At 43.1% G+C, this 12,791-nt stretch overlaps 1 protein-coding gene across 1 annotated transcript; it reads right to left on the bottom strand.

The window, feature by feature from the left end:
* Positions 1-2,518: 2,518 nt before the first annotated feature.
* ARPC5 (actin related protein 2/3 complex subunit 5) lies at positions 2,519-12,232 on the bottom strand. Its single transcript, XM_055419116.2, has 4 exons — positions 11,897-12,232; positions 9,575-9,647; positions 7,205-7,381; positions 2,519-3,892 (listed from the first exon to the last, which is right to left on the bottom strand). Exons 1-4 carry the CDS (start codon positions 12,037-12,039, stop codon positions 3,830-3,832), a joined length of 456 nt encoding a protein of 151 aa, XP_055275091.1. The 5' UTR covers positions 12,040-12,232; the 3' UTR covers positions 2,519-3,829.
* Between the last annotated feature and the right edge of the window lie 559 nt (positions 12,233-12,791).

Raw genomic sequence — 12,791 nt, 5'->3', positions numbered from 1 at the left:
TAATTTTAATTAAAGTTTTTAATTTTTAAAAAATTGTCTTTAAATTAAAAAAAAATTTATTTGGCTGTGCCAAATCATCATTGCAGCATACAGGATCTTGTAGGTGCTGCGTGTGGGATCGTTGTAGTTGGGGCAAGCAAACTCTTAGCTGTGTCATGTGGGATATAGCTTCCTGACCAGGGATCGGACCAGGGCCCCCCGCATTGGCAGCATGGTGTCTTAGCCACTGGACAACTGGAAATCCCCAGGGACACATTTTAAAATCTTCTTCAGAACTGGCAGGTGCCCAAGAACTCATTTGCAGAACCCCTAGGGATGAACAGACACCTCTTTGGGAAGCTTTGGCCTGGGAGGCATGCAGAACACTTCCTACTTCTTCTAGAGGAAGAAGTAGGCCCAAGAGTTTGTTCAGGCAGTGAGTAATAGAAGGACGACAAGTCAGGGACAGCATCTCCTGTTGGAGGGAGTGAAGTAAAAGTCACTCAGTCGTGTCCAACTCTTTGCGACCCCATGGACTATACAGTCCATGGAATTCTCCAGGCCAGAATACTGCAGTGGGTAGCCTTTCCCTTACTCCAGTAGAATCTTCCCAACCCAGGGATCAAACCCAGGTCTCCCACATTACAGGCTGATTCTTTACCAGCTGAGCCACAAGTGAAGCCCAAGAATACTGGAGTAGGTAGCCTATCCCTTCTCCAGCAGATCTTCCCAAACCAGGAGTCAACCCAGGGTCTCCTGCATTGTAGGTGGATTCTTTACCAACTGAGCTATCAGGGAAACCCCCTGGAGCTGGAGGGAAGGGGCCCTCAAGACCATTCTGCTTTCGTGTCTTCTTGTCTTTGTTTGGGATGGGACAGCCAGTTTTCCTGGATGATTCTCCCAGGAAGACAGGTGCTGGCCCTCCTCGGATCAACAGTTAAGGGGTATAATACTAAATTATATGACATTAACTTTAGAATGCTTAAATCTTACTTCCCAATGAGGCTGAAAGCAACTTGTGAGCAAGATCGACGTTACTCTTCCACTATGTCCTTTGTGATCCCGGGGAACACGATACATGCTTTAAAAGGACTGTTAATTTGTCCCATCTCCAGACGGATTTCACCCATGTGTTGATGGATTTCTCTAACACATCTTCATACTTAGGATCAAGTGACTGTTACCTGAACAGTGCTGTTACTGAACAACTAACAAAGGGTTGTTGTTGTTTAGTCGCTAAGTTGCATCTGACTCTCTTGTGACCCCATGGAGCCCACCAGGCTCCTCTGTCCATGGAATTTTCCAGGCAAAAATATGGGAGTAGGTTGCCATTTCCTTCTTCAAGGCGTCTTGCTGATCCACGGATTGAACCTGTGTCTCCTGCACTGGCAGGCCACTTCTCTACCACCGAGCCACCAGGGAAGCCCTAACAAAGGGTCCGTGTGCCATTTTTCCCCCTTTAAAAGTGGCAAAGACAAAACACAAAAATAGTCAAAAACGAACAATAAAACCACCGGAATTGAAGTAGAAGGGCAGAGGTGCTCAGTGCCCCTTAGCATTTACCTTTTTCCCACAATTCCTGCTACCTCTCACTCTTTTCAGATGGGGCTTTGTCATGGTCAGCATCACTTGGGCTGACATCGAGCTGAGATGCATCAGTTGAGCCACTTGTTTCCAGCTGGCATGCATTCCAACTCCATACCTATGCTGTTCTGTTTGTTACATAGTTTATCTCTCCTGAGAAAAGCTGTTGGCAAATTTTGAGTACAATCATTCTTACGACTATAAAATATAGAACTCTGGAATTTCCTCCAACACTATAGTCAAGAAAGATGTTAAGAAGGATTTCATGAAAAAGTATTGCAATTCGGGCTTCCCTTGTAGCTCAGTCGGTAAAGAATCTGCCTGCAAGGCAGAAGAACTAGGTTCGATTCCTAGGTTGGGAAGATCCCCTGGAGAAGAAAATGGCAACCCATTCCAGTATTCTTGCCTGGAGAATCCCATGGACAGAGGAGCCTGGCAGGTTCCAAGTCCATGGGATCACAAGAGTCGGACATGACTTAGTAACTAAGCCACCACTGTTGCAATATCACTTGTTTCCATTTAAAGTTTGTAGGTGGTTGTTATACCTACTTGACCATCGGTATCATCTATAGTTTAGTGTCTCTTACTCATAGCCCTCTGAACTGCTTGTAAATTTCTAAAGCTTTGACGCAGGAATCTCATCAGGTGTAGTGGGAAAAGAGAGAATGCCTGGAGTAGATAAGGATAGGAGATGAGAGCTTGGGAGCTGGGAGTGGTGTTCATCAGGCTTCCAGACAGCTATGGAATCACTCCAGAGTGAGTGATTATAATAATCACTTCATTATTAACATTTATTAATGACTCTCTCTTCTTTACTATCTTATATTTGAATAAAGTGGTCATATAAACCTTCTATGCAAAATTAGTTGTTGTCAAAGAGTGTAGTAACCTGGTGGTAAAAAAGGAAATCTTTCCTCTTCATTAACTATGCCTTCATAAGTATTAAAGACAAAAATAAATTATTCAACACTGACAATTTATTTTCTGAAGATTATCATTTTTACAAAACAGAACAAAAAGCAGGTATCAAAAACAGCAAAGAGTTTACAGAATTTCTGCACCAGTTTTCACACAGGTCAGTGGTTATGAAACTGGTGTCGGATGTAAATACTAGATACACTCTAATTTCCTGCTTGGTCATAAGCATTCAGGTGGTTTGTTTTAGAGCTACTGAATAATAATTTTTCAAAAGCACCGGTCATTTTTTGAGAACACATTTGGTTTGTCCAACAAAGTAAACACTTTTCGATGTGTGGTATTTTCTTTTTTTAAAAAAACACTGACCTAAAATACAGAATGTGTATGTATTTGGATCCAAACCAAATCCTCTGAGGTCCCAATTACCCTGAAGAACACTGAAAAAGACATGTATAGGACATATTAAATACTAATTATATACCTCATGATGTCAAAGGCAGCTACTATAAGTCTAAAGAAAATATCTCTTCATTCAGAGGCTGCCCAGAGTTTGAACTACATCATAGTATCCACATCTTTTCTGACTTGGAGTAGTTTCCCCAAATAGGGTCATATTATTGGAAAACAAAGTTTATGCTCGTGCCAAACAGGCTCTGGCATTTTATAGATACATTTGTGAAGAGCAAGATTCGTTGCTCTGTACCCTGGGTGACCACACAGAAATTAAGAGGCCACGGTTACTGGATGCGGAGAGGAAGAAGCAGACTTAAACTCACATCATTTGGAGGGAAGCAGAAACAGAGCTGGAGTTGGTCGCGGTGTTCAGCCACCACTTGTTCCAGAAACACATTTCGTTTAAATAAGGGGAGTTTGGTCCAGTTTTGCAATGTTAATAGCTGACAGTCTCTCATTTTATACATATATATAGATCATTTCCCGGCTAGCAGTGAGTTAAGAAACTGGCCTCCAATTCTGATCAAATTTCTCACTATTAGTCAAAGCCAAAAAACCCCTCCCAAAAAACAAACAGGAAAACCCAGCCAATAGGGGAACAATTGCACAATTAAAGTTGAGTGTAAATTATACTATGTACAGACTGGTATCCATGTCACTGAAATCATTCTGAGATCATGACACACTCTTGTTGAAATATTTCTTTTATCTTATCCCATTTTCACTTAGGGAAAACTGATATGTATGTAATTTTCTTCTGTATAGATATGAAAAGGAAGCAAGAAGGCAAAGCTGAGAGGAACAGACGCTACCCATGGGGCAGCGGTGGCATTTGGTTGTTTTGGTCTTGGTACCAGCAACTCCCACCCCATGGGAGAAATCCAGTTCTGCTGGACTACACGGTTTTCCTTGCAGTCAAGACTCGAACGATGGACCCCACTCCTCCAGCAGCAAGTGCCTAAACACAAACCAAAATGTCAGTATTGACAGAATCCTAAAGGCTCAGTTCTCACTAAGTAAAACATTTTTCTTCAAGGAAGGGCATGTGCAGCAACTGACTTTGGATTCGCTAATGTTTTTAACAAGTATTTCTTGAGCACCTATTAAGCGCCAGGCACGGTTCATGGCAATGCGGACACAGCAACATGTAACAGTAACACAGCAACAGCAACAACCAAAAATCCTTCCAAGTGCCTGCTCTCAGGCATTCACATTCTACTGAGGAGCTAGTTGACATTCTAGTGTGTTGTTCTCAGATAACAGTATGTTCTTAGAGATCTGCAGCATGACGTTCTTGCCGCAAACAGGTTAGGGTGGGGGTTAGGGTATAAATTTAAATACAACCATAAATTTAAATTTAGGACATTTCATGCTGCTCTTACTCTCAGCAGTACCAGGAAGAAACTCAAACTGGGTTCGACTGTACTAAGCTCCAGTTTAAAGCACTCAGTTTGTCAGACTGTTCTTTTCTCAAGCTAAGAAAATACTGCTGCTGCTGCTGCTAAGTCACTTCAGTCGTGTCCGACTCTGTGTGACCCCATAAACGGAAGCCCACTAGGCTTCCCCTTCCCTGGGATTCTCCAGGCAAGAACACTGGAGTGGGTTGCCATTTCCTTCTCCAATGTGTGAAAGTGAAAAGTGAAGTTGTTCAGTCGTGTCTGACTCCTAGCGACCCCACGGACTGCAGCCTATCAGGCTCCTCCATCCATGGGATTTTCTGGGCAAGAGTACTGGAGTGGCTTGCCATTGCCTTCTCCTACTGAATAACTAAGAACTTAGGAACTCTAACATTACCTGGAAAAATTGGAAGTTGTGATTAAGTATTAGGAATTTGAAGTTCTGGTGTACTTGTGCTCAAAAACACTTACTGACACACCTGTGTGTACTGGGTACTGCACTAGAGGCTGGGGGTACAAAAGTGAACAAATACATCGAGACAGGGAAGACACAGACACATATACAGGCTATTTAAATATAATGTATGAAATGACAGAGCTACGCTCTGGGTGCTAGAAAAGCACGGAGGAGGGGCATATACCCAACCTGAGGGCACAGAGGAAAGTGGAATGGTGAGGTTCCTGGAGAAAATGACACATTAAATGGATAAGCAGGTGACAGACTGACATAAAAGGATAAGGAGGCACAGGGGCAGAGTGAAAATCATAAGCAAAGCTATAGAGGTGTGGAATATGATGGTATATCCAGCTACCATAACACATTACTGTGCTTACTGCTACAGTATATGGGGAAGAACAACATGGAAGATGAGCTGGACCTGGGGATTTGGACTCAGTTCTGCAGGGGACTTACAAGGGTAGATTTGGACATTAGAGAGATCATTCTGGCAACCGGGTGGAGAACAGATTTGAGGAAGGAAAAACTGATAGCCAAGAGACCATCTTAGGAAACTCTGGCAACAAACTGTGAGAAGCTGAGAACAGCTGCATTAGAGACGGTTGAGTGGATGATCTAAGCAGTATTTAGGAGACGAGGCTGGCAAAAACTGGTGACTGTTAGGAAGAAGAGAAGACTGAACACATGCTTCAGTTCCCCATGTGAAAAAGGGAAGTAATTAGCATTCCTCCCTAGTATTTTTATGAGGATTAATTAATTAACATTTATAAAGTGCTTGCAATACAAGAAGTACTCAGTCAATGTTTGGTATGATCCTGAAACTATACTGAAACTAGGCTGATAGGTTTCAAAGTTGGCTCTTTCATCTGTAAACTGAGGACAATAAAGATATCTGTATGTCTCATAGGACTGCTATTAAGGATCACATGAAACAGAAACTAAAAGTGTAGTGGCTGTACAAAGCAATTATACTTCAATTAGAAACAGAATACAGTGGCTGGTGAATAGGAAGTACTCCATGAATGAGACGACTATATGAATTATTCTCCAAATTGACCCACCACAGAGTAAAAGGAACTACTCATAATTATGTTGGAAACAGGCATAAACTGGGGCTGTCTTGGGAAAAGTGAGTGATAATAATCCTATCCACAAAGGTTAGCTCTTTTTATTTGACAGTGTATGAAGAATGAAGTGACCTGATCCAGGTTAAACAGCAAGTTTTGCTACCTGTTCATACATTATAAGTGTGTTTTTACTCAGATATCCAGACAATAGCTTCTGAAAAACTGAGTTTTTGGCAACTGTAAGATATTACAGAATATACACCTTATCTGTGGTTGGTTTTATTCAAATATTACGAATATAATGTAAGAGATGGGTATTAAAAATTAGCTTACCAATTTTTCACTTAAAGCTAAAAATCCCCCATAGCCATTTTTTTTGGGAGAGGAGGGGCTGGGGGGATGGATAGTGTACCAGCATCTGCTTATACTGTAAAGCAAAATGCATGAAAACAGAAAAAAAAAAATTAAGAATTCTTGATCCTACTCCTGATTCCATTTTTTTAAACTGTGTTAAAATATGTAACATAAAATTTGCCACATTAGTCATCTTTAAATATAAAATTTAGTGGCATTAATTACATTCAAATATTGTATAGCCATCACCACTATCTATTTACAATACTTTCCCATCTCTCCAAAGAGAAACTCTGCACCCATTAAGCAATAACTCTCCAGTCTCCCTTCTCCACAGGCACTGGTAATTTCTAATCCATTTTCTGTCTCTATGAATCGACCTATTCTAGATATTTCATAAAAGTGGAATCACAGTATTTTGTGTCTTTTTCTATCTTGGTTATTTCACTTTGCATAATGTTTTCAAGGTTCATTCATGCTGTACCATGTATATAAACATTTTCTGGTCAAATAACATTCCCTTGTATGTCTGTGTCAGATTCTGTTCATCTGTTTGGGCATCCCTGATGGCTCAGTGGTAAAGAATACACTTCCAATGCAGGAGATGTGGGCTAACACCCTGGAGGAGAAAATGGCAAGCCACTCCAGTATTCTTGCCTGAAAAATCTGATGGAGAGGAGCCTGGTGGACTACAGTCCATGGGGTTGCAAAGTCGGACATGAATGAGCAGAGCGACTGAGCACGCATGCATGCACGTTCGTCTGTTCATGGGTGTTTGGATTTTCCACCTTTTGGCAACTGTTAAAGAATTCAAATCAGCATCTCAAGACCAAGGCTAGTAAGCATAAATCTAAACTTTCATTTTCATGCATTTATTTGTAGTAACCACCAATGTATAACCAAAGAGTCAAAACAGGTATTTAGGCTAGAGGTTGTCAATGCTGTTTTCCATTACAAAGGAACTAGTCATACAGACTGTGCAATTCATAACTTACCTTTTCATGCCACTGCAATAACACAGCACTGCTATTGTCAGAGGGGCTCTCAAAGCCTTTATAAATATACTTCATTAGGAGATCCACACCATTCTTGTCCAGGGATTGAACTGCCTTTTCAATATCGTTAGCTTTAAAAGAGATGAGCACCTTCAAGACAATGCTGCCTGCGCGATCCTGAGGGTAAATAAATAACAGATGGTTCAGACTCATTTTTGTGTTGGGGAGTTTGTTTTTAGAAAGGCTGCACTGCGAATGTGACATCTGGGTAAAGACCTGAACAAAGGAAGAGGAAACCTTGCGTGTATCTGAGGCAAATATTTCAGACAGAGAAAAGAGTAACTGCTGTTAGTGTGTGTTCAGTGTGCTCAAGGAACAGCAAGAAGATGAAGGGGGCTGGAGCGGAACGCAGGGCAGGAAGTCAGAACACCTAAACCCTGCAGGCCCTTATGAGAACTCTGGCCTCCAGTCACAGAAATGAGAAGATGCTGGAAGGTTCTAAGAAGAAGAGTGATATAATCTGACTTACATGTTAACAGGACCAGTCGGCTGTCATACTGAAAATAAGCCCGGGGCGGCAGGAGTGGAGAGGGTGGGGAGAGCAGGAGAAGCCGGGAGACCAGTTTAGAAGTCACTGCGCTAAGACAGGCTGGTTTTGGCTAGCATGGTAGCAGTGGAGGTGGTCAGAAGTAGACAGATTCTTGATACATTTGAAGGTAGAGCTGAAAGTGTTTGCTTACAGATAGATGTAACAAATTATCAACTTATTAAATCAATACATTTTACTTCTCAATTGAAAAAAAAAAAAAGACCAAAAAAAGGAAACTGAATTATAATTCTACCCTGAAGCATCCTTCAGAAATGTTATTAATAAATAAAAATTTAAGTTTCTAAAACTTATTTTTCATTTCATACCTATAGACAAGTGACTATAGATATTAGAGTGATCTTCATTTATAATGATCTTTTTCTCTGATGAAAGACTGCTCCAACAGCAGTTACTTTTGACCCAGCAAGCCAAGTACAGGGAACACTTAATTTCCCCTTTCAACAATGTTTCTCTTTCTATTCAACACAAAGTGATACCTTCCGCATTCCTGCCGGTCGTGATCTTACAGTACGCTTCTACCACCTGTTGCTGTCTTCAGTTTAAAGACTATGCAATTATCCTGTTTAGAAAAATATCCTTGTATGGAGAGCTATAACCTCCCACCCACAAGCTCTGATTAAAAACAACACCCACAAAAAAGCAGAAGGTGGTAAAACTGAAATTTCAGTGACGTTGCTCACTTTTAAAACCAAGGAAATATTTCCTTTTATAAAAGGTTATGTTGCCTAGATAATAATTATGCATTTACCTAAGTTATTATTTACTAGTATTTAACTAAGGAGATACTTGGGGCTCCTAGGATGCATGAATGGCTACGGACAGTGGGGGGGGTCAATGCTCTGGGTGGGGGATTATGGACGATTACATTTTTATTCCCCCATATTTCTGAGTTTTCTACAATAGTTAACAGAATTAAACATCAGAATTTAATCTAGGCTTTAAACAATTAAGTAAATAGGTTCTTAAGAATTACTGAAAGACGGTTAAGAGGCAATGTAATTTTACAACTTTTCTGAAGGGTAGTATGGCAATACCGTATGTAGCCTTAAAAAAATGTGCAGTCTAAAATCCAGCCATTCACTTCCAGAAATTTATTCAAAGGAAACAATTCAGACTTTACCAAGAATTGTTCATTTCAGTACTATTTATGACAGAAAAAAAGTCAATAAATATATGATGAAAGGTTATATATAACTAAACTGCAGGATTATCAATATACAGATGTTAAAAAAGATATTATAGAAATAAACTTATTACCAAGGAAAGCTGTTCATGTATGCTGCTATACAGAAGAAAAGCAGTTTATAAAATTCCATTTTAATTAAAAGAAAAAACTCACAGAAAAACTCTATATAAGCATATAGCAACAACAGAAAGTAATAATTATCTACAGGTGTGGGATTATAATTACTTTTTTATTCCCCCACATTTCTGAGTTTTCAATAATATTTAACAGAATTAAATATTAGAATTTAATTCTATGAGAATGGTAGAATTTTAAAAAATCTTTCAAAAGCAAGTAGGGATGGGGGAGCCTGGTGGGCTGCCGTCTATGGGGTCGCACAGAGTCGGACACGACTGAAGCGACTTAGCAGCAGCAGCAGAAGCAGCATGTGTTTATTTTGTGAGTTTCACTTGTTCTTCAAGTCTTTGTCAAAGATGGCAAACAGTTAAGACATTGGTTGACTGTGTGACACTCTGGAGGGTTCTGGTGAGAAGACTGAGACACCAGCAGAGATCGCGCGCTGTCTGTGACTCACCTTCACTGCCTGGCTCTTGGTATTGATGGGGGGGTTTTTCAGAGCTGCCTGTAGGGCAGCTGTCATGTTTCCTGTGATGGAGGTTAAGGGGATAGCAGCAAAGGGCAAGCCCTCAGGAAAGCACTGTAACTCCCAGGAACCACTGGTTCTTAAGATTTGATGTTATGCATACAAAGAAAAATTACTATGGTTGCTATGTTCAATACTGGAAAACTCAGCATGTTCCTTTCAGGACGTCAATCAAAGGTAAAATACTGAAAATGAAAGAGCACTAAATTTTTAAAAAATAAGGCAAAAACTGTTTCACCCTTGGCTCTAATTATTAACTGAACACCTTAATAACCTTTCGTGTTCCAGTAAAACACATGTGCAAACATTATCCAGAGTGATATTTTAAAAAATTCAAAAATATATATCAGAATTATTTAGGCCCCCAAATGAAACAGCCTGTCCACCTATCCTTTAATTAGAATTATATTCTATATTAATTGAAATGCTGGTAAAAAAGTGCTGGCAGATTACTTTAGCAATCTGAATGATATACATTAGCAATCTCTCAATATTGATAAGAGGCATTACAGAAGATAAAATAATGACCTGTAGGTGGCAGCTTAATTTTTCTGTTTTTTAATACTTTCTCTCATATTTCATAAAGGTCATTCAAACTGCTTTACGACACATCGATTAAATTTAGTCTCGCTTTGAAAGCACCAGTGAGTTAGCAAGAATGAGGAACAGAAGGCCAATCACACTGTCAGAATGTACAGTCATTGCCCTAAAAGGAAAACCTCACAGAGTTCACTTGTTCCTCCATCTGCAGTGCCTGATCAGGGCTTGTCTCTTCTTGTTGAAACAAGAAGAGACAGTATCTTTATATTTCAAGATGAATTGACTTAAAAGCAGATCCACTATACGGATACAGCAGTACCACTTAAGAGTCATCACACGTCACCCAAAAAAAGTTAGTCTCACAAAACATCATTTATGCCTCACGAAGAATGTTTTTACACAGAATAATCTTCACCACTTACGTTCTAAAGAAAAAGGTCTGACTAAAAAAACTGGTTGGTGGCGGTCTGTTATTTTGAAGGCTTAATGGACTTCTAGAGAAGCCTGCCGTTTGCAGATTGGCTCACTTATGAGACCGCTCCCCTCCACCCCAAACACTTAAGTATTTTAAATAATGCAAAACAGCAACAGCTGATTGTGAAAGTCACGGAAATCAAAGAAACATCTGTATGTTGATAAATGTTTAATGCTGTATTTTAGGTGCCTGTAAGACCAGCTGTGGCTGCTACCAAATATTTTCACTCATGTATTTCCCCATTTAATTTAATAGGCCACTGATGAGGAAAGTCTAAAGAGCCTTCCTAATCTTATGAATACACCCAAGAATAATTAGAAATGAGTGAATTCAGTAATTGAGAATCTCTAAAACGACAGCCGTCGTTATTGCCAACATTTACATTTTTCCGAAAAAAGATCTGATGCAAATACTCCCTCAAAGTTATGAATATTCAAATATGCAAAACCCAAACCAGGAACTGACAGCCACATTTTAACTTAACGGAAACGATTCCAGCATTACAAAATGATTCGGTTTTGTACAAATGATTCACCTTTTCCTATGTTATTCTTTGGGGTTTATTTAAAATATTTCCAGGGAGTCTCTACGTGCATTTTCCGTCTAGCAGGTAAAACGCTTCCAGCTTCTTTCTGGGCAGTTTTGTACTCATTCCCTTTCCCCTGGTTAACCAACTCTGTGCAACCTGTATTTTGTCAAATCCCTTCCTCTTAAAAAACAAAAAAAAAAACAAAAGGCGCCCACAGGCTTAAAAAGACAGACAGAAGGGCTTCAATTCCGCAAGCCGCCCCATGTCTCCCGGCGTGAAATAACGCTGCCACAACAAAACCACCACTACAATAAAAAGAAAATGACTGAAGAAAAATGCCCGCTCCTCCCGCTCGGACGTGGGTGCTAATGAAAACCCGGCAAATACGACCTGAGAGGTCCACTCGAGCGCCCTGCAGCTCCGCGGCTGGCCAGCACCAGAGCCGCGAGGGCGCGGCCGCCCCCGCCGGCCCCCGGGAGGCGAGAACTCCGGGCGCAACCTGAGGAGTCGGGGGCGTGGACGGCGCGCCGGGCAGGCAAGTTCCCGAGGGCGGCTCCCGGGGGTCTCGGGGAAACGGAAGAGCCCTCCCGCCCACTCGCGACACGGAGCCCGCGGAGGCGGGGGTCCGCGCGCTCACGCCCTGCCCGCAGCGCGGTCCCGGAGCGGCGCCGGGGCGGGTGGGGCCGGAGGCCGGCGAACTGAAGGATATTGCCGCAGGCAGGAGTCCACCTCGCCCTCGTCGGGCCCGGCCTGCCCGTCGCCCCCGTCTTCCTCGTCCACGAACTTGTTCTCGTCGTACTCATCCACGTCCACCTTCCGGAACCGCGCCGACGACACCGTGTTCTTCGACATCCCCGCTCCGGACCGGCGGCCGAGGCCTCGTCCAGACGCTGCCTCGACCTGAGCAAGCCCAGCCCCAGCTGGAAGCCGCAGACTGGCGCCTCCACTTCCCTCTTCCGCTCAGAGGCGTAGCCGGCAGCCGCGTCTCGGGTGGTTCTGGGCCTGCGCGCTGGCCGCGCGCCTTCCTCCTCAGGCTCGCGCCTTCCTCGACCCTCCTACGCCGCCCCCACGCGCCCCACAGCGCGGCGCGCCGGGGCGGGAGCGCGCCGGACGCAGCGCGCATGTGCGGACTCTCTGCGGGAAAGGGGCGGGGCGGGGCGACAGAGGCGTGGGCGGGAGGGGGCGGGGCAGGAGGGAGGGCCGAAAGCGGCGCCGCCGGCAGAGGTAAGAGGCGATTGGGCCTCCGGATGCGTCACGTGATCCCTAGGGGGTTTCCATAGAAACGCTTCTCTGCGGTCCAGTCGGGGTGGGGGGTCTTAGGTTGGCGGCGATGGGCGCTGGGGGCGGGTGGCCTTGGCTTTGCTGCCGCCGCCGCCGTCAACAGCCTGTCATCGGGGTCCCGCTTAAGGTCCGGCTGGCACGGACTTACCCGTGAGCTGGGATGGATTGGTTGCCGGACCAAGTCTCCTGCAGTTGGCAGGAGTATGGGGCGGAGTGATGCACGCCCAGTCGCTCAGCATCGTTCGAGTTGTTAGAGACCTCGCTTCGGACCGTGTACTCCCCGTGGCTTCGTTCCCGAGCCCGGAAGCCTCTTTCTCGGGTGT

This window comes from Moschus berezovskii, chromosome 17 (genome assembly GCF_049115385.1).
Source record: "Moschus berezovskii isolate FMDL1 chromosome 17, NW_MosBer_1.0, whole genome shotgun sequence".
Lineage (NCBI taxonomy): Eukaryota > Metazoa > Chordata > Mammalia > Artiodactyla > Moschidae > Moschus > Moschus berezovskii.
The sequence above is the reverse complement of the archived record's forward strand: the minus strand, read 5'-3'. Positions and strand labels throughout refer to the sequence as shown.

Bases quoted from the DNA above. Each gene is read 5' to 3' on its own strand.
- ARPC5 (XM_055419116.2), bottom strand. From the start codon at position 12,039: ATGTCGAAGAACACGGTGTCGTCGGCGCGGTTCCGGAAGGTGGACGTG. The intron at 7,382-9,574 runs GTGAGTCACAGA...ATTTACCCTCAG, and splicing joins CCAAGAGCCAGGCAGTGAAG to GATCGCGCAGGCAGCATTGT. The intron at 3,893-7,204 runs GTAAGTTATGAA...GTTTGTGTTTAG, and splicing joins TATTGCAGTGGCATGAAAAG to GCACTTGCTGCTGGAGGAGT.